This window comes from Phalacrocorax carbo, chromosome 4 (assembly GCF_963921805.1).
Source record: "Phalacrocorax carbo chromosome 4, bPhaCar2.1, whole genome shotgun sequence".
NCBI lineage: Eukaryota > Metazoa > Chordata > Aves > Suliformes > Phalacrocoracidae > Phalacrocorax > Phalacrocorax carbo.
In genome coordinates, this window is record NC_087516.1 from 57138187 (window position 1) to 57163707 (window position 25521).

General features: G+C 41.5%; 1 protein-coding gene and 1 long non-coding RNA gene across 4 annotated transcripts in view; both read right to left on the reverse strand.

The window, feature by feature from the left end:
- PPA2 (inorganic pyrophosphatase 2) overlaps positions 1 to 24160 on the reverse strand; it is a 38480-nt gene extending 14320 nt beyond the window's left edge. The window contains exons 1-7 of one of the 3 annotated variants that reach the window (XM_064450047.1): positions 23944 to 24108; positions 22093 to 22157; positions 20371 to 20415; positions 11702 to 11755; positions 9219 to 9338; positions 6837 to 6923; positions 5417 to 5543 (exon numbers count right to left, since the gene is read on the reverse strand). In XM_064450047.1, coding sequence (XP_064306117.1) covers positions 5417 to 5543; positions 6837 to 6923; positions 9219 to 9338; positions 11702 to 11755; positions 20371 to 20415; positions 22093 to 22157; positions 23944 to 24085 — 640 coding nt within the window. In that variant the 5' untranslated portion in view covers positions 24086 to 24108. Of the gene's footprint in view, positions 1 to 5416; positions 5544 to 6836; positions 6924 to 9218; positions 9339 to 11701; positions 11756 to 20370; positions 20416 to 22092; positions 22158 to 23943 lie in introns of all 3 variants that reach the window. The other 2 variants (XM_064450044.1, XM_064450046.1) reach the window with 2 other exon arrangements.
- On the reverse strand, positions 15059 to 16163 carry LOC135313121 (uncharacterized). The gene is made up of 2 exons (XR_010372716.1): positions 16051 to 16163; positions 15059 to 15783 (listed from the first exon to the last, which is right to left on the reverse strand). It is a non-coding gene; the product is annotated as an uncharacterized LOC135313121 (long non-coding RNA).
- Positions 24161 to 25521: the final 1361 nt, after the last annotated feature.

Genomic DNA, 25521 nt, shown 5'->3' on the forward strand with positions numbered 1-25521 from the left:
AATTTCCTTGGCTCCCAGAGTGGATGAACTCCAGATCTCCATCTCCAGACACTACTTAAATTCAAGCATACTTTCTCAGACTGCAGTTCGGTTTTTCTGGTTCCTCTTCCAGCAAACTTCTCTCCGAATTCTGCTTCTTTTTTGCCTCCCATTGCCATAAAAACTGGTCATCAGAAGTGCTTTATTCTCTGACACTTGGGCCCTTCCCCATCTGTTGTTCCTTATTTATAGGCTTTCTTTGTATTTCTTTAAAGGACTCCAATATTAGAATAGGCTTTGGGGCAGGCTTTCATTACCTCCTCAAGATAGTGATGATCATCTTCTCGGACAGAATCATATCTCTGAATTTCACACTCTCTACAGGAAAATTCCTTGCCTAGGTAGAATGACTACACAGAATCAGGCCACAGCATATGGCCCCTAAAGTATTAGCTGCTATACATTCTGGTTTTTTGAAGACTTAAGAATGGGGACAGTGGTTGCTTTTATTTCCTTGGTTCCTTGCAAGTTATTCTCCTTCATCCCCATGCTTCACTTCACTATTCTTTATTATGAAGGACAGCTACTGGGCACCAAATGAAGCTTAAATAGTTGAAGAAACAACCCAAAACATCTGTATTATAATGGGAGTTGGTGGCAAGCAGCAGGAAAAAGTGCAACAACAACAACAAAAACACCCAACCAACCAATTAAGAAAATCAATGCTGTTGCTGTGGAGTCAGCACATAGCACAAAATATACGGAAAACAGCAGCTCTCACATCACTCAACAGCTGCCTCTTCAGTTCATTAAAAGGCACAATAGAAAATCTTGAAAGACAGCTTGTCCTCCACTTTGGATTTCAAAGAGCATCTTTGGGATATCAGGGGGAGAAGGAGAAAAATATACTCAGAAAACAGAAGAGTAAGCAAAGAAAGGTAAAAGGAAAGATCACAATAAGCAGTACAGTGATTTACTGCACTAATATCTATAGAAGCTAGCTGCATATTATGAGAAAAAAATCCCATGACTTATATGTGTTTTCTGCAGCAGGCACTGTTAGAGACTTTTTTCTGACCCTGACTGCTTAACTTCCCTTAGAGCTTTGTCCTTACACTGATGTCAAAAGGGACGGAGCAAGAACGGGCGTAGCAAGCACATAACTGGCCTAACGTGGTTTCGTCCCTGCAAGCAAGCCCTGCTCAGAATTTACCGAGCAGAAACGTTCGGCTCTTGCAGGTACATTATCAGCATGTACCCACTGGGCTCTAGGCAGTAATTTCTTTATACTACCTACATACGACCATAGGTCCCATTCTTCTGGGTACCAAAGTTAAGCATCAAGGGTTAAAATGAGATGGCTAATCACTAAGTGTTGCAGTATAGTCTCAATAAGGAAAATCTCTAGAGGCTGGCACAAACAACTGCTGCTAGCTCTCTGACAAGGGAGCGAGCCAATGCAAACGCAGATCCCAATTCTATCTGGCTTTACAAAAGAGAGCAACAAAAGCATTTGTACAAAACTACCATTTTTAGTACAACAGATGCTGCTTCCTGCAAGCAAAGCTAAAACAACATGCTTGCAGCAAGCTTTCTAAACAAGGTCTGTGGGAAGAGAGGACATATGTTTTTAATAACATCTTATAAACATTTACAGGAAGCAGCAGCTACATTCCATATAAAGGCATTTGGTGTATTTTGTGCAGCATGGTGTGAGGGGGTAGGAGGGGGAGCCCCAGTACAGATAATTAATTTCTTTATATTCAATGCTTACACAAATCCACAACAAAGGTTTTCAGGGCCTCTGCTGCTTCTCTGCGTATAAAAACGCTCACACGCAAGGGTCTGTAAAAATATATGGTACAAACTATGCAATGTGCTTTCTTTTTGCCATTTAGGGTTTGATCACTTAACTCAGAAAGCCAATCTTGAGTTGGACATCAGAAAAGAAGCATGTTGACGTAGCACAGTTAACTATGCCAGCGCCCACAAATGGTAGCGCAACAAAGCCGGTAGGCATCACCAACTGCTGTTGAATATATCCAGGCATCTTTCCAGCGAGCAGTAGCAAAAAACGGCCACTAAGATTCCATGCCGGTAAATCACCTCCAAAATGCCATCCAGCATACATGATATGTCCAATTTGCTCAGGGTAGGTAAGATGACCTTTTGAGGGTCAGACTTTTCATAAGCTTCTTCAAACACACTTCACACTTCCTGCTTCAACTGCCCATGATTTTCAAAGCCTCTTGTCCAACATGAAGATGCCATGTACGTTCAGACCAAATTACAACATGAAAGTATCGTTCATCCTCTCTGAGCCCAACTTTGTGAAGCACATCAGATATATATGTGAATTCCAATATATTAAATTAAATCCAAATTATGAGATAAGCAGCCTTTCCACTCCAAGAATTGCTGCTTCTCCTGGCTAGTATTTTACAAAACCCAACCAAACAAAAAGCAGCCAGGCCTACTACACGACCAAGATTTAGTGTTTCAGTGTGCAGGGAGCTTTTAGGCCCTTTCCCAGACTTGCTTGGTCTGAAGTTGCTTCACTGGTCCGCTAATGGCCATCTGCCTAGCAACTGCCTGAATAGAAAGACACCACAGCAGTTTTCAGGTAGCCACAAAGACAGATCTTATTGAAACAGATAAATCTGAAGATGTCCAGTTTTAGTCTAAAACAAACTTTCTCATACGGATACCTGCATCTGACATACATCTTGTATTTGGAGTGAGTTTATCCCCATGCCCACCAGCATTAAGCACTATAATTTCCAAAAAGACACCAAGCCCCTGCTATTCCCACTGATGACACAGTTCCCACTTGAACAGGCGCTATGCATTGCTTATCATTCCTGGGTATTGTCACTACAAACTAGAGTTTCTCATTGCTCTGTGTGAGAGCGCGAGTTCTAGGCAGGGTTTCCAATTTAAACCAGTATTTATCAATAAATGCCTGCAGGACACAGAACAGTGGAGTGCTATGAATAAACAATGAGAACGGCTCAGAAGTTGGGACTGCTCAGTTTTAAGTTCTGTGAAGTCTCAGAAAAATCAACTGCACTTATGAGAACAATCACAATCCCAGAAGGAGAATATACAGAGTACCTGGGGCGTGCTTAAAGCAGCAAGAGGAGTTAACACACTGCGCGGGCTCAGGATGGGGTTTGCAAGTAATCACCACTCTGCTGTCTTGGAATTATCTTTTCCAAATGTTCACTGGGGGCTGTGCACATACTGAGCTGAAAGCAAATGTGATGATTCTCAGACCAATTCAAAGTGTTTAATAAATGTTACAAATATAACTGGACAGACTTACAAGGCAACACTTAACCTCATCTTTCCCTAGGAGGCAACCCCGTAACACAGCAGCACATCAATTATTGAGGGAGATACCAGTTTTATCTGTAGCTGCTATTCTGTTATGCTGAAATAATTAACGTCTTTGGGAAGGGGGAAAAACAAGTATAAAAGGACATATTGTACTGCCTACTCCAACAGATTTGTTTGTTTTCAGACTGAAGAAGGATTGCTGTTAAACACTGCAAGCTAGTCATGTTTTGTGAAAGCAGATGGGGGCTTTATTTTTTTCCCCTTTTTCTTTCCTTTTGTAAATCCTGGACTACAATTCCAATCCCAAAGGGAAATCGTATTAAACTGGGTAAATACTTCTGCACTTCTCTGAACCTCAGAAGGACAATTCTATTCCTGAAGTTTTGCACCTACTTTCTGGGAAGAAAGGACACACACAGGAATCAACTACAGGCAATGGTTTGTCTATTTCCCCCCCCTTTTTTTTTTCCCCCTTTAAAGAAGACTAGAACTCTTACTCCCCTCCCAAACGCACTACAGCTGTAACATAGCTGACACAAATCAGTCATTACCTGAAAAAACAAACCAAAACAGAACAGAGGGCTTTCAAACAGAGCTACTTAACCCAGTGGCATAAACTATCCCAGTTTTTCCTCTACTTAGTGGACTCCCTTCAAATTCTCTCACCCACTTTTCTGATTAAACTCTCCCAGAAATTGTTAAGGAAAAAAGTGAAGAGTTAAACAGAACAGTGTATAGAAATAAAGTGCTAATTACTTGTCTTTCAACTACTGACACTTGTATCACATTTCACTGCACATAAATTGATACTAACACTAACAGCAAACTATTACTCTTTCCTTAAGCTGAATTTCTTCATCTCTGTCAAAGTAGTTAAAGAGCCATAAACACTATGCAGTAATTCATCTGCCCCATGATTTTAATCAGCATCAACCCAAGAGTTTCCTTTTCCTCATTTCTTCTTCTCCCCTTCTTTTCCCACAAGCCAAGTATTCTCCATGTGAAAGCAACCTGCAAGAAAACTGAGAACGAAGGGCCAGTCCAGGGATATACTTACTTTACATTCAGAAACCAGGAAAAAGCCTCAATGGCCAAGAAACGTAATTCTTTAAAAAGGAATAGGATAGCCCTATTCCTACAGGAAGGCCACTCTAACCCTTGGTGCTCCCCACCAACGCAGAACGGGCGCTGGTCTTACATACCTGATGGTATATATGGTTTTTGGTCTCATAACAATCATTAACTTTTAGACAAACCTCCTCACTTAACTCTCATGATTCCCAGTAGCATTGCACTTGAGGAACTGAACCTCCATTTGTCCACAGAAAAGCTACACTTTACCTGTGCTATCAAAACCTAACTCCATGCAGTTTTAACACATCTGTATGATCTTCTCATTGAACAGTCTGCAAGCAGAATTACACCTCATGTGCTATTCACATAGACACATTTTAGTGCATAAATTCCTTTTGGGTACCAGAAGCGTGATCACAAGGAGGACAAGTATGCACAGGATATTTCCCCCTGCACAGGTAGTCATCATCAAGGCTGATATTAGGTTGAGCTGCATTAGCGCTTTACTTTGCAAATATTCAAGCTAAAAGGTGAAACCTAATCCTTCACACTAGGCAACAAACCCTGGAAGTAACCCAGTTACAACTGACAAAACGTTGGAAATGTTCGGCGCTTTTCAGAATGCAACATAATGCCTGCAAATGTAAAAGGAACAAACACTTTCAACAAGGAAAATAGCAGTGTGTTACACAATATGAGTGGGTAAATATGCATTATTATGCAGGAGATAAGCCTGTAATTTTAAGAGGTCACTTTCTAAGGTAGTTGCACTTCAGAAGTCAAAAGACTTTCTGCATGACAGGTCATCTTGAAAATCCAAGTGAACCTTTTCAAAAGCTTTGTGTGAAAGCACATATGCCTTCCTTGAAGGAAGCACCTGATTTAAACAACCACCACCACAACAAAGTAGTGTCTTGCCTTTCTACTGTCTGCCTCTTCTTGTCCTGGGTGACCTAAACTCAGGTACCCCTCTACTGTGCAAGCTGCTGACATAACTTGCATTAAGAAAGACAAAAATACTTGCCATGGATTTTCTGAGCTTCTGGGTCATCCGCACTGATAGCGATTATCTTCCAATCTGTCTCTCCTTCATCAACAAGAGCTAAGACACCCAAGATTTTCACCTGAACAATCTCACCAGAAGAACGAATCTGAAACAGAACATAATCTCACAAAGATTTGGAAAATACTACATAGAATTTCTCTTTTACTTTACAGACAAAATAGTTCTACTGCATTTTTGACCAGCAGCTAACAGAATTGCAAGATAGATCTGTAAACCCAGTACATATCTATTTAACATTACTTTAACATTTCTCCCACCACTGCTGTTCTTCAACCCTCAATTCTCCAATCAGCATTTAAGTAGACAACACTATTTCTCCTTGTCTTCTACCCTATTTCCCCCACCACCTTCTTGATCTTCACCCCAAACTGAAAGTCAAAAGTATCTCATACTCGTTTTTTAACTCCTTCCTGCCTCTTGATTCTACTTCCTCAACTTTTGGTCTTTATCTCTTGTGGTTCCTTCTTCTAGACTCCAATATACACATATAAACACACATCCCTTCCCCACAAATAACACCGCAACTCTTTTTTGCATTTTCTTGGGAACTGTATTTCTACCAAATAATATTCCCTTCATAACTCTTGCTAGATCCCTTGAAACTCAGCTTTAGGTTCCTTTCCTCAAATAAAGGCACCTTCACTGAGGTCACCAGTTAAATTTCTCCTTATGTAAAATATCCCAAGAGATCCCTCTTCGAAACTCATCTCTTTTCATAGCCCCATCTTTGATACCAAGGAGGACTGCTCCATTTGCTGCCTTCAGACACGTAGGATTTTCTTTGAGTGAGCTAACCCTTTCCCCTGTACCTACTAATGGTGTTTACTATATCTCTTTTTCATCTACCCATTCCAAGTCTCACAATGCTGAAATAGGTTCCTGTCTTCTCCTCTGGAGAAGAGGGATCTACTTCTGTTTGTACCCAGGAGAAAATGCAAACCTACCTCCTTTGCGGGTCTGACCTTGTAATTTTATGTGCATGACACTGCCATACTTCCTCATCTTTCAGAAACCTATTCCTAGCTCCAGTACTGCTAACAGGGGAAAAAGAAAGCAAACTTTCCCTTCCCCAAAAACCTTACCTTCTTCCTCCTTCACCCAAAACTCACTGTCCAGCCACAGAACTTCAGGGTAGCGTTCTCTTGTTTTCCCTTTTATCCAGCACACAGACTTTACCAAATCCTGTTTTTTTCCCTCCTTTTTAAAAATCCACAACTTCCTTACCTATTCCCTCCTCAGATCCTCTATTCATACTTTTGTCATCCCCTGAGACTATTATCATCTTTACTTGTTTTCTACATGCCTGTCTCTTCCAAAAGTTGTTACCAAATTATTAAATTAACCTTGATAAAATAAATTAATCCTGATAAAGACAAACCTTTGAACCTATTTCACAAACATCAATAGGATCATTATCCCCACAGCATCCTGTAATGTTATCTGTATGGCTTGGATCTTCCCACGTCTGTCAACGGAAAAAGAATTATCAGTTACCAGCTAATCTGCAATTACAATTTGTCTAACAGCTAAATGACTAAAATTTATAAATACACCAATAAAAACATCAGCTTTCTTAGAACAGTCTTGCTCTATGGGAAAAGAAAAAACAAATAAACAGCCAATGGACTGATATTGAGTAACTCATCCCCATATTCAGGACAAGTAACATGAGGATTACTGAGGACACAGTAACAGAAGTATTAACTGTATCAATGACTCAGACACACTTAATCAAACTGCAGTGATTAAGGTATCAGAAGGCCCTGAATATGTATTCTTCTGATTACTAGTGGTTGTGGGATTAAGCTAGAACATCCCACATTCACATTCTTATTATACTCTAAATAACATTGCACTAGCCTAAGTTGCTTTCAAAAACATCCAGGCTTTGAGCTACCCAAGCTCCTGGGTATGGATTTCTCAGCACCCAATTAGCTTTTAAAAGTGTTTAGACTTAAGCATGAAACATTTCTGAGTATTGAGAGATGTGTACATTCCTAAGAACAGCCAGCAGCTTATGACCAAAGAAGCTTCCCCGCAAGTACAAGCAAGGGAATCATATCCAAGTTATAACAACTTGATTACCAGACAAGTACTTGTATTGTCTCTTACTGGCTAGTAATGAGTAACTCATTCTAAAGTGGAGAAGTTTTCCAGGTAAGAATTTTGAGTCAAATGAAGTTTTGTTGAAAAGGAGTTAGAAAACCTTTTTCCCAAGGAGCTATACTGTTAGCTACTGCTGTCCACAGTCAAAGCTCCGCCTCAAACTTGTTCTTGAGAACTTGACTGATACTAAAAGACAAAACTGTGAAAAGCAAACACTCAGGTGTTTAGGTAGCAGAATCATCACCAAAAATTTTTGTGAAGTGAAGTCAGGAGACAATTTCAACTTAAAACTTATTTTTCCTTACTCTTCCAAAGTGCTTCTTATTTAAGGCTGCATTATACCGGTACTATTCTGCCCAGCTGCACCCCTTCACCTGTACGTTAGAAGGAAAGCTTGCTAGGAATGATATTGTTCTCTGGACAGTACAGCAACTCCTGCAATAATGATAGTCCTATCATAATTCTTTTTCTTCTCTGTTCCACAGCATAAAACAGCAGCCACAAATGCTTATCTTTAAGCCATATACTAGGCCTAAACTTCTGGCATTTTGTTTGTTAGAGCTGCTAGTATGAATCCGGAGCATCACCTAGACTTCAACAATTGGAGGTCTAATGATCCAACCACTATTTTAAAGTTATTACAGAAAGTAAAAATGACATTATCTCCAGTCCTCTCTGACTCACAAGGTAACAAGGGGAGCTGAACGGTTCTCCTGGAAAAAGTGTCATCAGTCCAAAATAACACACTTTTTGCAGGAAAATATTCAAACACCTAATATTGGCTTTGTACTAAGACACATACAAATTTCAAAACATTAAATGAAATTGCTGGTTCTTAACTATACCTACTTGGAAATTTTGTCTACTGAGACTGCTGACTGGGTAACAACTTCATTGCTATACTCCAGCACTTGCCTGGTATCTCCTCTTCAGGGACCAAATACATCAGCAGATTCACAGGAGTAAGCTTTCATTACTTATGCAGTTAAGTATAAAGAAAATAAATTCCGCTTTTCTAGTTCCATCATGTTCTTCAGTAGTAATTTAACTCCAATGTGTTATTCACAGAAACGAAAAAAATTTAAAACCTTTCATTATGCTCAAAATCTCTGCCATTTGTTGGGCTTTCTCAGGGCTCTAAGTTTTGAATGTGTCATGACCAGTGAAGTCTCACAGTTGAGAGAAAAGTTAACTAGGGAAGTTAAGGTTTAATCTAAAAAACAGGCTTGTGTTCCTCTTTGTTAAAGGTATTAAGAAATCCCAATTAAAATTTAAGCTGCAATACATGAAAATCCTAGATTTTTTTTAAATGTCTTGTTTAAGCAGGAACAGGCTACTTGACAAAGCATTCTCAAATGGCAGACCATGACAGTTTAATTCTGTCACTACAGTACAGAGACGTGGACTAAAGATTCATGGTTTCTTGATCATTTAACTCCTGAAACACAGCACATATTTACACCCACACACACCCAAATTCTGATCAAAATTTATGGACACAATAAAGCTCAACATAAAAAAAATTCCAAATTTACAAATGTACCAAAGAGAAACATCCCTCTTGCAACTGATTTGCACTCAGGCAGCACCCAAGATTTACAAGGCAATTTACACAGAAGACAGAAAACTTTCACCATTATAACAAAAATGTTACCTGTGGGAGGGCACCGTAATTCCATATATAACCCTTGTGAGGAAAGATATTTGCCACATATCGAAGCTTGCCTTTCTTTATATCTTGTTTAATGGGATTCAACGGCTCCTCAGTGGCAATCTAAGCAGATCAAGAGAGAGAGAGAGAGAGAGAGAGAGAGCAAGAGCGAGAGCGAGAGAGAGAGAATGGTAAAACAGAAAGCAATTCATTCTGTACCCAACCAGTTAGAAAGCTCCATCTGGGAGCCTGTGCTTGTGGATTGAGAAGTATTAAAAGTACTATGGCCCCACTCTAAATCTCAAGGGTCACTTTCAAAAAAGCAGCTTATTAAGGTTTTAAATAACGTTGTGAAGTACGGAAGAAAAAAATGAATTTAAAAGAAAGTCATAAATTTATAAGGAGACTGTCATGGTCAAACATAAATACTGAAAAGAACTTAAGTTAGAAGCTCTTGCACGTTATAGTTCAAGTTCAACAGACATACAAATAGTGGCACAATTTCTTCAGACAAGAGGGGCTTTGACAGCAACAGGGGAAATGTTTCATCTTCTTCTCACCCCCAGTCATTGCTCTCCTATTGCATACTTCCCTTTTCTCCACTGCCTCTCAGCATAAATGCTTTTTAGTAAGAAAAAAGTTCCACATAGTCATCAAATGCCAACTTCATGCAGATTTGGAACAAGTTAAGCTAGCATTAGAAGAAGGCATTCTTATTCCCAAAGAAGCACGCACAGAAAGACTGAAGCTGCACAGTTTATTAACGTTATGAACCTCCCCAAAGCCTCAAATAAAAACCCACTGCCATATAACTTACCTACCACACGTCAGCTAATTCACTGTAACCATCCTTCTGACACTCCACACCACAACCCAATCCATGTTAGCTTGGCTCTTGCTTACAAACACTCATCTGAATGGCATCACATTTGTTACATGAGCACACTGGCTCCGGTGGTACATAGCTTGCATGCGTAAGCACACAGCCCTCAATCCATATTAATTTTACAACATCCTTGTAATTTACCTAAAGCACGCTTACCAAAGCCATCCTGAAATTCCACCTTTTTGAACCACACCAAACTGTCAATGGCATGCACTTATTCCACAAGTAAACCCTCCCCAAGAGCTGAGATCAAGGTTCACGCCATTTCTGGTTTCACACTTGACTCTACCTGCTTCTGGACATAACTTAACAGTGAAGACCTTGAATACGCCACCTGTAACTTTGATAGAAGTGGAGCTCGGCAATGCTTTTTCTTGATGTAAACAGGGACAAAGAGGAATAACTGATAACAGCAGACAAAAGTCTCATGAAAAGCACCTTCAGTAAAATCAAGGGAAGAACAACAGAAATACAACAAACCGACATGCAGGCACTGGGGATGTAACATTCATCCTAAGGCAAGGTTTAATTTCCTATAGCCTCCATTCCACGTGACAGAATCTCAGCACGGAGATGCAGACAAGACCTGCTATTAGCACCTTACCATGGTCTGGGCTGAAGGAGTGCCAGGACACAATGGCAAGGCAACTGCCTTAACAATTAATGCAGGAAATTTCAAGTATATTAAAAGTTACAGATTAGAGAACTACACCTGGTCTCCTCTATCAAGCCAGAAAAGTCTAAACCCACTGATTTCTGAACCTAACAGGACAGCAAACTTTTCTACCCTTGACATAACGTGCCAAGAGAAGGGGAGGGAGAGCAACCCGAGCTTCACGCAGTGTTCAAATAGCATTGTCAAAGGGAAACTCTGCAAAAGAGAACTCAGCTTCCACAATAAATCATAATTTTAAAATACAAGGTAAATATTCTGCAAGTAGGGTTACCTTGGATGACAACTGTGGTGGTAAACACAGTTCAAATAATTGTCCAGCATCAGGGAAAGGAGAAAACAAAATTCTGGTGTTATGTGAGATCTGTTGTTTCACCAACACTACAGATGAAGCCCTGCTCAGCTCCTACATTGTAACTGCAGAGGAACAACCCACAAGGCTCCACTTTTAAAATATCTCCCTGCTGGCGTAGATACTTTGAATCAGTGAGGTGCCCAAGTATTTTTCTCTGTCAGAAGGAAATGCTTTTTCATTTGCAACTCCGTTTGTCAGGATTTGGCCCAGCACCCTATACAACAGAAATGAGAGGAATTAAATCCTCTGAGTGGAATGCTCTATGAGCAAGCAAGAGCAAGACTAAGTGTTGGACAATGTCCTGCAAGCCAGCACTCTAGGACTCTGTTGCAGGTATGCTGCACTCTGCAGTCAGAGGGCTGTCAAGGCTCACTTGTGGAAGGGAAACAAAATTAGCACCTCAACACTTTTTATAATTGCAAGGAAAATGTCTGTGTGCACAACTTCAAATTGACTTTTTAACAGAGAAAATTTTATGCGTAAAAAGTAATCCACACTCTGACCATTAAAAGCCATTGCATTGTCATACCTTTCAGAAATATCTACATGATCAAGGCATTTTTCTTAATTACCTCCATTTTTGCATTCGTCCAACGAGGTACTTCTACAATCATATTAAACAGGACCTAAAACAGAAAAACAATGACAGAACTGAAAATAAAGTCCATTTGGCAATTAGTATTTTACAATAAGACAAATTCTCTCCTCTATTCAGCAGCAACATACATCACATCCTTCTGTTCCAGCTGCTTTTATGTTAAGTACAATTTGTTTAGTTCTGCAGAATGATATTCAACCTCCTTCGTTCATCCTTTCCCCGCCCCTTTCAGAATACAAACAACTACAAGTAGTGGAAATCTACATGATGTTTTTTATTCCTGTATCAATATTACCCTCCACAAAATGTTAAGAAAGTCCATGGAATGGTTTGCCACAAGGCACTGGTTCAATCTACTCATCAAAGAGGACTGGACGTTCCTATAGGACAGAGTTAGCTTCCCTATAGCCCTGGAATGGACAATGTTGTTGGCTTTTTCCCCTGATGATTTATTTCTTAAGGCCCTCCTCTTTTGCCTCAATCTTTTTTTTTTTTAAAAACCCATGCAAATGCAACAACCACTGACATTTCTGCTTCTCAGTCAAATGTGGTTGAGGTGAGGCAGAATGAACCCAAAAGCAATGGCAGAGGAAGGACATGGACACAGACGCCTCACGTTTGCATTAGCCTCCTTCCCAAGAGAAGCGAAGTGAAAGTGTTTTGAGGAGGGTGTGGGGGGAATAAACCTAAAATATGTAAACTTCCATGCTTTTAGAAGAAAAATAAGTAATCTATGCCCTTCTTACTGAGAAGGTTAAAGTGACATTTTCCAAAGAGAAAAACTCTGTGTAACTGCCATAAGGTTTCTTCTTCTGAAGCTGTCAGAGTTAAGGGCTACTAAGCAGTAGAGTATTAATTGGAATGAGTAACTAGACCAAACCACCCAGCAATGTCTAGGAGCTATTTTCTCAATGGTTACTAAAATAACCCCAAAATATCACATTGCCTGGGACGTCTCTTCATAACCAAACTCACTTTGGTATTAAAAAAAAATCGCAACAGTTCAGGAAGGACAAAATATATTTTTGCAGAAATTTGTGGGAAAAAAATACAATGTTAAACCAACTGAAGATTTGCACTGACTCTTTAACTACACTGCAATTAAGGCTCCAGCTGACTCTTAAATATCTGTATTTTAGCTCCTTGTATCCTGCAGCTGCAAAAAACCAAATACCATTACCAGTGTCAATGCCACAGTCTGATTAAAGTAATTCCAAAGGTTCTGTGATCTTCTCCTCCCAAACAAACCTGGTATGTGGAAAGCGAGAAAGCAAAGGAGAATCCCAACTGTCACTCAGTGTTTCCCCCATGAGATCACAGGCTATGAACAAACCTGACAGCAAACTCCCAGTAAATTTAAATTAAATTTGCCATTCATAAGTACTGTGCCCACACTGCAATCAGTGGCATGACAGATGAAATCACTTTTCCCGATCAGGTCATAATCAAATAAAACGGGGGTGGAGGGGAACACCAAAAGAAAAGAAGGGAAAAAGGTGCTTCAGATCAGTTTCATAAACTATGCCTTACATATATAAGAACAGTTGAAATAGAGAAGTAATCAGAAAGAGAGCTCAAAGATGTCAGCACTAAGGAAGCAGACAGAACAAAGCAACATACATGTACCAGCAGGTAAGGGAAGGGTTGGAAGAGAGCCAAATAAAGTCTGTACATCCATTGGGGAAAAACTTGGAAGAAAGAAACGCACAGCATGAAAGCCAGTGCTAACAAGAAACTCTTAGGGAACTGCCAAGCAGGTCAAAGAATTGTCCTGACTGGTAGCTACAGGCAGAAAACTTACATAGTACTCCTAGAATTTTGCAAAATGTCTTCCCCTCCACCACAATCCTGTATTTTTGTTGTTTAGATGCCACTGTACATTTTCCTGACCATGTCTAATACAATGGCTTCAGTAGCCTGTAAATCTTGGTTTTGAGCTTTAATTGGTCAAGAGTTATTCCAGGTCTCCACCAAAACAACTCTCAGGGCTGGAAAATAACCAGACTGAAAGGAATACAACACTGCTCTCAAAAAAAAAAAAAAAATCTCTCGGATTTAACCTAGCTCTAAGACCAGGCGTTCATAATTTGTGGTATCAGTCAAATGTGAATTGTCAAGAGTCTTAAATGTGACAGCCTGACAGATTAATTTGTATGCAAAAAAAATCCCCGAAAGTACTCTCTCTAATGCTAAGCTGCCACAAGCATTTACAAGAGATTAATAACTTCATGCAGTGCTTACATTTAAAAATAAAAAGTTTTATTTATAGGGCAATCACATTTTCACAGTGATGAGACAGGATTCACTGGTGTGGAAAGGAGTGCACATACTAGATAGTTTGACAGATAGAAAGAGAGAAGTAAACTCCTCTGATTTTTTTAGGGTTTTCTTCTTCCTCTTTCCTATATTGTTTCCCTCCCTGCCTAAATATCACCCAATAATTTTTCCATCACTTTCTCAGACCAAGCACCTATTCCTTCTGACCACTTGAATGCTCTCCCCCATCTCTTGCTGCAAAACCGTCCCTGCCTCAGCTGCAAACAGTAATGCAAGTGGCAGACACCACCTGTCTTCACAGATTACCATCTGCATATGCCATTCAGTGGTTAGTTTTGGATGGTGAATGCATCTGGTAATTGGTATTTTTATCTTTATTTTAAAATCAGTAAAACAAAAAATTCCACCTCACCAAACCCCAAGTGAGCACTTCGACCCCCTCAAGCAATAGTGAGACTTTCAACAGCCCATTTGACACACCTTCCAATGACAGAAAAAAAAGAAAAGATCTCATGAAATGAAAACTATTGCCTTAGTATGACAGCAGTCAACTGGTCTGTCTATGAGATCGGTGCTTGCTACAGTCCAGACTTACTCCAATTCTGCAAGCGCCTAATGTAGAAGGGACTCCAATTCATGACAGCAGACTGTACAACAGGCCAGATGGAGCAGTTCCTACAGGCTAGCCTCATGCCAACTCTGCTGGCTCATGGTTTCTTCAGAAGGACAGCCTCCTGCAGCATGCAAGAAAAGAGGAGGAAACTGTTTCCTAGTTTCAGAAAAAGTGACAGAACCCATCTGCTAGGGGAAGTGACCTAACAGAGCCCAGAAGGACTTTCAACCCAGGGTATTGCATAGCTTGTTTGACTTTGGGTTAATGTGAACACAAGACAGACATTTGTACTTAAGCTATATTACACCTTGAAGTGGTGATACTGGGGGGGGGGGGGGGGAGGGTGGGGTGGTGTCCATTTACTCAACATAGGGAAGTCAAAAGTGCATTTGTCTGTGTAGTGGGAAGCAGAAAATTATATCGGAAGAAACAACCAGTATGTCTAAATTACATCTTTTATTTCCTAAGAACTGCACGCTACGTACACTACATGGGAACTCACATAGGATGTAAATAAGTTTTTGCTTTATTGGGGTGTTTTCTTTAACACTATTTGGCAACTTACTGCATTCCATTTCAGTTGAACATCCTTTTTAATGTACCAAGACATCATTTTTGCTGAGACAAGCAAAAATATCTCTTTCACAGAGAACCAGAACAGTTTTTGATTTTTGAAATAAGAGAACCACAGAAAGATAAAAGATATACAAATATACTTCAACACGTTCATACAGCAAGTGTTGAGAAAAGCAAGAAAAATACAGACTGTTGTACCGAGTAAACTGTGAGTCAGCATCTCTCCACTAAGACTGACAGCCAAAATAATTGCTAGCTCCGGCTGTACAGATTCTTACAGAAGACAACTTGTTTTGATTGGGGTTTGTTATTACAAACCTGAATATTACAGGAAGGAAAAAAATTTAAGCACATTTCTGACACTATTTTTACAGTCTACCCTCCTGGACTCCCGTACACCCTTCTCAGAAACAACTCTTCCTTACCTAACTTTCCCTTTCTCGTTCAAATATTTTCTTTCCCTGTCTTCAAGTTCCTTAGCTGGTGCATTTGAGGGGAGGGTTTTGAGCAGGTACGATTTTGCCCAAGGGTTGCAACACTAAATGTTCAATTCTGAAGGTTCAGCTAATTTGAAGCAGAAGTGGAGCAACCTATGCAGAGAAAGGAAAGCGACAAAACAAGAGATAAAGAGAGGAACAGAAACTCAGTATAATTTCATAAAATGACAAACATCACCACTTTTTAAGGCCTGACTGCCATTCACCATCACTGTTGCGTGACAAGGGAAAGAGATATGCTAAAGCTAACAGTTACTTTAGTCGTTTTTAGAGTGCTCACAAAAAAAAAAAAACACACCACAAACAACCCAAAAAGGCAACACCTGAAAGCATTAGAGGCAGAATTTGGGGGCTACTGACCCTTCCTCACTGAGAAGCTCTGAGCTCACAAGACAGAGAGAAGAAAAAGCAGCTATCATTTCCGTTTCTCTTCTGTCTGCTCATTCACAGTCTTGCAGGGATTTTCATCAGCCATCAACTGAACATGGCAGCATGCACCTGAGGACTAACGAGAACAAAAAAGATGAGCTGCAGTCCAGCAGCAGTGTGAACAAAGGATGATGTTTAAAAGGAAAAAAGAAAAAAGGAGAAGGAAAATAAGGACTGTCATGAAATACAACCAGAAATAAACAGAGCAGGGCTTGCTTATAAAATGAGTACCCACATTATAAGCATTCCCAATGTAGCACTTGCTGCAAGGTATTTGCCAATGAAAACAACAAACCAGATGCCAGCAACATCTGGAGACCAAATATACTGTATCTAAATGAGAAGTCAATGGAACTTTTCCAATATACATTAACATGCCGCACAGCAAAAAAGGAACACAGCGCCCAGCATAAATGCAAAGTGCCTGCAGCCTCTCCATAGTGTACTTCCCTCACAGTATGGTGAAAAGGGAATCACAAACACTACGTAAAGTTTTACACACATGTATCCCAAAAGTGGTGTCAGACATATTCCCTGATAAACTAGCTACTGGACACAGTCACCTGCAAAACTCTTCAGTGTACAACCATGACATGAATGAAAAATGAAACACTGAATTTCTCAAGCTTAAGGAGCCATTTATTTGAAGTTAAGCTTGATCAAATCACTGATGAACTTTCTCACTAAACCAGTTTACTCCAGTAGATTGTAATGGGACCACTGACTGAAGATTACCTCTATTCTCAGTATCTGTTAATCTACAAGAACACAAAGCAAGGCTTGCAGCTATTGGACATGTCCATAGACAAAGGTCAAGCAAGTTCAAGCATCAGGATGAGAGCTTCACTGATAATCTAAAATTTGGAACACACAAATCCCTGAACACACATAACGGACACACTACAGCCCAGGTTACATATACTGAAAAAACATCTAATGTGACCAAAGAAGGTTACAGAGGCTGTAGTTAAGACAGAATACAAAGACAGTACACAGTCTGTACCTGTACTGCATGGGAATAATGACAGCTTTTTCTTTCTTATGAAACATACCACCTTTATTGTAAGACAATTCTGACACTGGTTTTGAACACTGTTCCAAGCACGACGCCCTCTACCAGATCACCTCTTCAGACTGCCCAACCACTCTGATGACCCCTTCTATCCCACCTGACTAGGTAATTTATCAGAACTTTTTGCCTGATAGAAGGAATTAAACTGAAGTCCACAAGGGCATTCCAGCACTGTGCAACCCACAGGATTCAACTAAACAAAAGTTGTCTTATTTCTTTCTTTTTTTTTTTGTTTCAAATGCTCTTGTGGATGTCTGCAAGTTAGAAGACTATAATCTCTACGTACCTTGACAGATTCCTTACTAAGGCCAACATTTTAAATAAAACTTTGTATTCAGGAACACCTGGGTCCTCTGAATGAGATGACATGTGAATACTTTACCAAAGCCATACAATGACAAGTGGATTAGAAACCCTTTCACTGCAGCAGGGAAGCAACATGTCACATTTGCCTTGAAAAGAAAACTATGACCTCTTCAAACCTTCTTTCTGCTAGACACGGAAGACCATATTCAACAATCAGCCTCTGACAGTTTTGACTGTAACCACAGTAGGAACATCCACTCTTCCAGAGATGAGGAACTTTTGATACCTTTCACAGAGATTTACTTGGTCAGGAGTGGATCCTGATCCTGAGTGCTTGCAATGCTTAAGACAAAGCAAAGGTTCAGACTGCAAGCTGGTAATAATTTTCTGTCTGAAGCTGAATAAGATTTCTTCCAGCATAGTTTCTCCCTCAGAATAACTTCTCTAGTCTTCAAACCACCAAAAAAACCTTCTGAAAGCAAAACAATCCGTTGCCAACAGTGATTGCAAAGCTAAATTTAATTGAGATTTGGGAAGGTCTAAATAGTGTAAGAAATGGCTGCACTACTGAGGACAGATCACACAGAAACACCATAGCATTTCCCTTAACTACAAGCTGAGACTTCAGAACAGCTAACAGAGGCTTTTACAACATCCATTCCCCCATCCCATGAATGCTGAAAGCTGAAACTCCTGGATTTTGAGACCTTCTTTTCTGGCATCAGGAATGCCAAGAATAATTTAAAGTAGATTAGACAGACTGAAGAGACTCATGCATAATTATTGTAATTTTCCATAGCTAAACTGCCACCTGATGAACACCAACTCAGCATAATTTAACACAACAGTTAACAAATAGTTAACTAACAAATAGAGAGTAACAAATAACTGCCACCCTAAAGCCACAAGTTTTAGAGATGCCACTGTGTTTCCAGGGCAAGCGGAACTATCACCTTTGAATTCTGGCCAAATTTAGTGCAAGGATCCACTGAACACCAGGTATCAATAGCAGCCTTCCCTAGACAAGAGCAAAGAGTACAGTGCTTCAAAGGTCTCTATAAATCAGTACATAGCATTAAATTCCTCATTTTCCCTTCATCCCCTGATTAACCTATGTTCTCCCTAAAAATCATGCATGCAGGGTTGCATTTCTCACCAGGCCAAAGTGAGAAGCACTGCTGAAGGGCCCAGTGTAAGAAGAAACTGCTTTCCTGAACACAAAGATCCCTCTGTTTTCTTTCTTCTCCCCAACTCCCAAAGATGACGATGAAAAAGGGTTTTCTAAATTATTTGCATTCTCACATTTCACCATCTAAGTAAAGACCAAGCATGTTTGGGAAGCCTGTTAGTCTGCACATTTATTTGCTTACTCGCATCAGAATCCCACAGTGACTGGGACGTACGTTTGCCTTTGTTCATTTTCCATAGTTCTATTAAACCACAGTCCAGAGCTCTCTCACAGCAGGAGTGATGTGAAGCAGCTCTGGAGCCCACACTGGCCCAAGAAGGAAGAGCTGCTCAGCCTCACCAGCATTTTTTCCCCCTGCTCCGTAGGCTGATCCAGAGATCAGAAAAAGGGTACTAGAAACATGGTTTCCAGCAAGCTATCACACTTCCCACTACACAGACAAATGCAGTTTTGAACAGTTTTAAGACACTGCATAGAACAGTTTGCATTTTTGCAACTCGCAGGTATTGTCACAGTATTCATAAGCAGGAAAGAAACAGAATACTTGACTTCCAGCAAGACCAGTAATTAAGAATTCATGTTGCAAAACAAAGATTTTTGAAAAAGGCTACTGGTACATACTCTTTCTCCTCAACAATTCATCATTCAGGCACGATCCTACACCTCCTAAATAGTACTTAAACGGTCATCAAGCAAAAGAAAATCTAAAAAGCATCACCTAAACATTGTAGCTTGAATGAATCACAGGTCAGAGGGAGAGGAGATATAGTACAGGACTGCGTGGGGACTGGTGTACAGTAGAACCACTAGTGTACCACACACTAGTTGCAAAACTATGAGAAACCAGTCAGTTAGGACAGTTCTTTCACATCAGATGGGTAGTTACAGTTTTGCAGTAAGACTGGCCAAACAGATATTGAGAAGATAAAGATTGCGACACACTGAGACACACACAGGCACGTCATGGCTTTGCGGCATAGTTTCTTTTTTTTCTTTCACTTTCTTCCACTAATTTTTAGTTACTCCTATGCCAGGGAAAGCACTGCAAAAAATACTACATTTTTGAGAAGACACGTAAACAAATCTTGTTTCACAGAAAAAGCCTCAGCAGACCTTCCATGGTTTTCTGGGCTTCTGTTAGGTTTAACTTCAGTGCTGGTTAATACTGAACCATTAGCAGATAGGATTTTTCTCTCCTTGGGCTTCTCAGATGAGCATAGAAAACAACAGATCCTCAGCTCTAAAAAGCAGATACTAAAACTAATTTCTTCCCCAACATACCTAGGATTTCTGGAGTTTTGTATATGCACCGAAGATTACGCACAGTGAGAGCATAATGAATATTTCATTAACAGAGGGGTTTTTTGCAAATGTTTCTGAATGCAATAGCAAAAAAGATAACGTTTCTATGCTGCAATAGTCATAACAAACCTTTCAAAGAGTCGTATAAAAGTGTTTGCCTTTGAGAACATCTTGATGAATAAAAGAATGCTGACATTTCTGGCCCATTCAAAGAGGAGAATATTAAACCCTTTTAAGCTTTCTCTTCCTAAAAGACTTGCGTTTGAAGCTATGTCAACTATACTCAGTGAGAGCAAATTCACTTTGCAGAATAGCAAAGAAATGTTGGGAAGGAAATAGAGGGAACAGTTTAAAGAAAAAAAAAAAGAGGGCTTAGCAGTACCTCACTTCCAGTAGTCTTGGACCTCTTTGCAGGAATCTCTTTATCCTAGAGGAAAAGAGCAAAGTAAAGCAGTGTATAAGAACATTAGAGACCAATACTGTATTCACATAAATACAGACAACTATAGTTTTCAATGCAACAAATATCCCTTTGTGAGCATAAAGACCTAAACTATAACTTTTAAAAGTAAGTACTCAGTCCTGTTTCACTGTGAAATTATAACCTTCCAGATGTTAACAGAGGAAGGTAAAAATGTACAAGAACAAATCCACTTTCTCCCAGCTACTAAAAAATTTAAGCAGTAATTTAGGCCTGTCCTCAACTGACTAAGAACATAGAGTGCTCCTTCTGTTCAGTGGAAAAAGATAAAAAAACAAACCAAACAAAACCAGTATGGAAAATAACGCCAGAGTTATCCATCATAAAATAAAGTTCACAAAGCTCAGACCAGGGCAGGGAAAGAATATAACGTACAACTCCTTACGTCATCCTCTTCCAAAAAGGGCAAAATTAAGAGAGGCCTTCACAATGACTCCCTTTCTCGTTCCCCCCTCAGGCCCCTATGTTCTGCAGAATGCTCTGTTCTTGCTCACACACCAAAATGAAAGCCTCTCCACATTGATCAGACATCACTGTACTATAGTTTAATCTACAGAAAAAAATCACATACTATAATCCACCTTCCAAACCTTAAACTCTAGAGGCAGGGACAGCAAGGCTCCGAGGGGATGTGTGATGAAAACACCCATTGCTTTTCCAGCAACAGCACCCAGTGAACAGACTGTCTTAGTAACAATTCTCTGAGACTTACCTCGTCCATTGACTAGCACACTTAGGGTCTGCTGATCAAAAAGGTTTCATGCATATTTTTAATCTCTCATTTTAAATAATTCAAGAGATTGGTTCATTAGTTCAGAAGTTTCTATCTGAAAACGTTACAACGGCTGACCTTTCTCACCATTCAGATCATCCATAGAGACCCAACAACAAATCAAGAAAACGGCCGAAACCCTCCCAAACTGTTTGTGTAACAAGCAAACCTAAGTCTAAACCGAAGACTGGCAGTTCCCACCGGTGACACATAAAACAGGCATTTCATTATTGCTATAATGAAACTCCAGGGAGTGTGGCTAACAAGACGTGAAAGTGCTCAGCTGCACCTCACGCCTTGTAATTCTCCAAAGGTGCGATTACCACTTCTCTCTTGGGCATCATTGTTGGCTTCCAATTCTGATGATCCTTTTGGGAATTCAAGAAATACACCCTAAGTTACATAAGTGTGTGCTGTACATCTCCTACTGCAAGGAAATGTACACTTTTAATTGCAAATGTAGCAAAATGCCACTTTAAAAAGAGTAATAGTAGAAAATTAATTCAAAAGCACATAAACACAAACCTTAAACATAGAGAACAAAGTACAGTGAGGGTTCCTCCCGCACTCTATCACTTGGAGACTTAAAGAGACACCTAGGCTTGCCTATACAGTAATCATTATGTTTCACTGCAAGTTACTGAACTCAGCAGAGAAAATCCGGCAGAGTTATGATGCCTGTATTATGTAATGCATCAGCCTGGGTCAGAAAGGTCCTTTCTGGTGGTATATATTTGTCTGTTAATTGCTTTAAAAAAAAATGCTTCTACAAATGGCATTTTTACCTAAAGAATACCAGTAAAATTGTTATTATTTTGAAATAAATTGTGTTTCAAGGCATAAATACATACCTCTCTAGATCCAGCAAACAGTGGAATGTCATGAAATGGGGAAATATATTTACCATCTGCATTCTCTGAAAAACAAACAAAAAAGTAGTATTACAAATCTAAAGATATGCTATAAGGTGTTGGTATTGCTAACTATTATACATTACAAAAATGTATGATATGCCACAATTACACAGCAGTTTAACTTTTCTGAAGTTTAATTCCAAGGACTAAAAAATAACGTACATGCAGGACAAGGAATTTGATTCTTTGACGAAGATTCTTTAAAATCAAAATTATTGCTTTATTATTCAATAGCACACTTCTCTTCTGATTACCTGGCAATACAAGCTATGTAAAGATGAGAAGATCCTTTGATTCCCTTTTCTTCTTCTCTTCAGCAATACACAACCATTAATGAAGAAACAAATACCAAGGGAACCTCATTTCCATGAGTGATCAGTGAATTCATCTGGGTGTCTAGCAATGCTGCCCTTGTGACTTCACTGTATTTATAATACACCGAGTTTCATGACCGCAGAAAGAAAACCCCCCAACATAGTAGGCTGAAGTCTGACCAAGAGAATAAGTGAGGGGTTGGATAAATGCTCAGAAATGATTGGATAAATGCCCTAGAAATGAAACACCACACCTCAAAAACAGCAGAAATTGACACTAACTTAACTGGGCCCAGTGTGCGTTTCCACCTTACTCCCACTGTGGATAGGAACAAAACTCGCTGCAGTGAGCGCTTAAGCTTTCCAAACTACTCAGAAACTTTTCAACATACTAAAAGCCCAAGTACTGCATCAAAATAGAAGCATCAACAACAATATAAGGTGCTAACACCAAATTTCAAGGAGTTTCTCCTCTGCTAGCACCCCTATTCACAGTGAAGGAAAAAGCAGACAAGGGACTTCATTTAGCTTTGGACTGTACTTTGACCACCTCGACAACGAGGACTACACGGCAGTTGTTTTCGCAACTCCTGGAAGCCTCCCAGATAAAACAAAGTTAGTGGTAGGCTGCTTATTCCCACTAACTAAACTGACTTTCTCTAGATGACCTCTTGCGCTGGCAGCCCCCTTGGGACTGAGCACAAGGGAATCCTGGCAGGCTACTGCCGACAGGGTACCCGACGCCTCCGCTTCTCTCACATCAGCGGACGTCAGAATGAACTGCTTGTAAGTCAATGGACCAAAAACGTACAAAACCGTTGCTAAAAAAGCCCATACAAATAGACAGCACTGTTACTAAAATGCGTAATACTGAGACTGCACACCCCCAGCTCTCGCTGGGTTCGGAGAAGCCTCCTGGAGCGCTGCCCATGCCCTCCCGGTGCTGCTCGCTGCTGCTGGCCCGGCAGGCCCCTCGGGGCTGCGGCGCCATGGTTTGGATGCCAGCCTCCCCTCACCGTGACGCTTCGGGAGGGAGGTCACAGGGGCCAGGCCATGCTCCCACTGGGCTGTCGCACCCCAGAGGTGGCGAGGCGTGGCGAGGCGAAGCTCCCGTGGCCAAGGCTGTCCTTGGGGCCCTAGAGCACCCCGCGACCTTTGCGCCCAGGCTGCCACCACACCGCACCGCGGCAGCGCTTCACCCCCGCCGCCCCCAAATCATCTTCACCCTCCAGGGGCCTTCGCGTGGCTTGGGAAGGGCACGGCTGTGCTGCCCACACTAGTCCCCGGGGCTGAACAGGCCCAGCACCCCCTCCAAAACCGTGTCTACCATGAAACCCCCTCGTTCTCCACACAGAACTACACCCCTGCAGCGGTGAGGGGGTAGGCTTAGGGGCCTCGGCGGGAGCGGGGAACCAGCGCCCACCCCCCGAGGCGGAGTAGCAGAGGATCATCGAGCCCGGGAGCTGCTACTTACTAAAGTAGAGGCGGTAATCGGGAGAGTTGGGCCGCCCCCGCTGCTCCGTGCCGTAGCGGGCCATGCCGCCGAGGCAGCGGCGCGGCGGCCGCCCCCACCCCCGCGCCGCCAGCAGCCGCACCAGCCCCGGCGGAGCGCGCATGATGGCGCCGCCCGCTCTGCCCTGCCTTCCCTCCCCTTCCTGCGGCCGCCGGGCTTGCGCCGCTCCGCGCCTGCCCCGCCGAGAAATCTCGCACGGCGGCGAAAGGCGCTGCTGGGCGCCGGGGGCTGCTCCCTATCCCCTCCCGCCGCACCGGCGAGGGGAGAGAGCCGCCGCCTGGCGCCGGGCACGGCTGCCGCCTGAGGACCGGGACGGCACGGCCGTTCGCCCCCGGAGGCCCAAAATGGCGGTCTTGCCCCGCGGAAAAGGCGGGTGTGTGGAGGAGATTTCTCCTCACGGCACGGCTGCCGCCGGGCCCAGGGTTTGGCCCGTTTTCCCTGCGGGCCCCGGGAGGTGGCTGCTTCCTCCTGCTGAGGCCGGGGTCAGCACCTCAGAGGAAGAAGGAGGCTGTAGGGTGCCTGCACAGGCCTAGTCTCGAGGGAGGGCTCTGCCAATGTAAAATGATCAAAACCCCCCACCTGAGGTGGCAGGCATTCCGCAGTGGGAGCCAGCTGTGCCTGGGCTGGTGGTACCCCAGCCGTAGTCATGCTGAGGTGCTTTTGGGCCACCAGTGCTGCCAAAGGTCTGGTTACAAAATTAGGGGTGATGGTGGCAGGGCTGCTATCCTTACCTGAGGCCCACATCGGTGTGAAGACCCTACCCTGCCTCCCCCTAGGGAGGGAAGCATTTGTTTCTTCTTGGCACGTGCAGTTTTGCGTTGCCCAAGCTGGTCTGTGTCTGCGCCACTTATAGGTGGGCTGTTTGCATGTGTTCCCAATGGTAGATGTGTTTTTGTATTGAACCCTAGTGCTACGTATATTCTTATCAGTATTCAGGTTGTGCTGTTTTTAAAAAGTATTACCCCTACATATGATGTGATGCCTTTGAATTATCTTTCTATTGATCCTTGAGGAGGATTTCAGATTAATTTCATCCGTTGATAGGGGTGGTGGTTCTTGGAGTAGTGCTTCTTATCCATGGATCTTTCAAAAATTCCCAAAAAGGGGTGGATACTGCTATTTGCATTTTATTGGTGGAGAAACTGAGGCAGAACAACTTTCGTTGCTGTTGTCACTCTTGAATCCCAAGCCAATCATCTTGTGTATTCACCTATAAAGGTGGTCAATACTAGCTATGAATTTTAACTCTGATTTGAATTACCCTGAAAGATTTCTGCAGGATAACTCCACGTCACCCTGATTATTTTACACAGTGTTTTAAATGTTATTGGGATTTTTTTTTTTCCCAGCAGAAAGGCTAAGTCAATCTCTTCCATTAGATTTAAACAGTATTTAACTTCTTCCCTTTATTTGCCCCTTCTGCTGTTTGGTAGACAGGACTTCAAAAGCATCAGGATTGTCTGTTCGGTGTGTGCAGTAATGACCCAGCATTATTTTACACCAGAGCGGGGTATTTTCCTCATGGCCTCAGTCACTGTT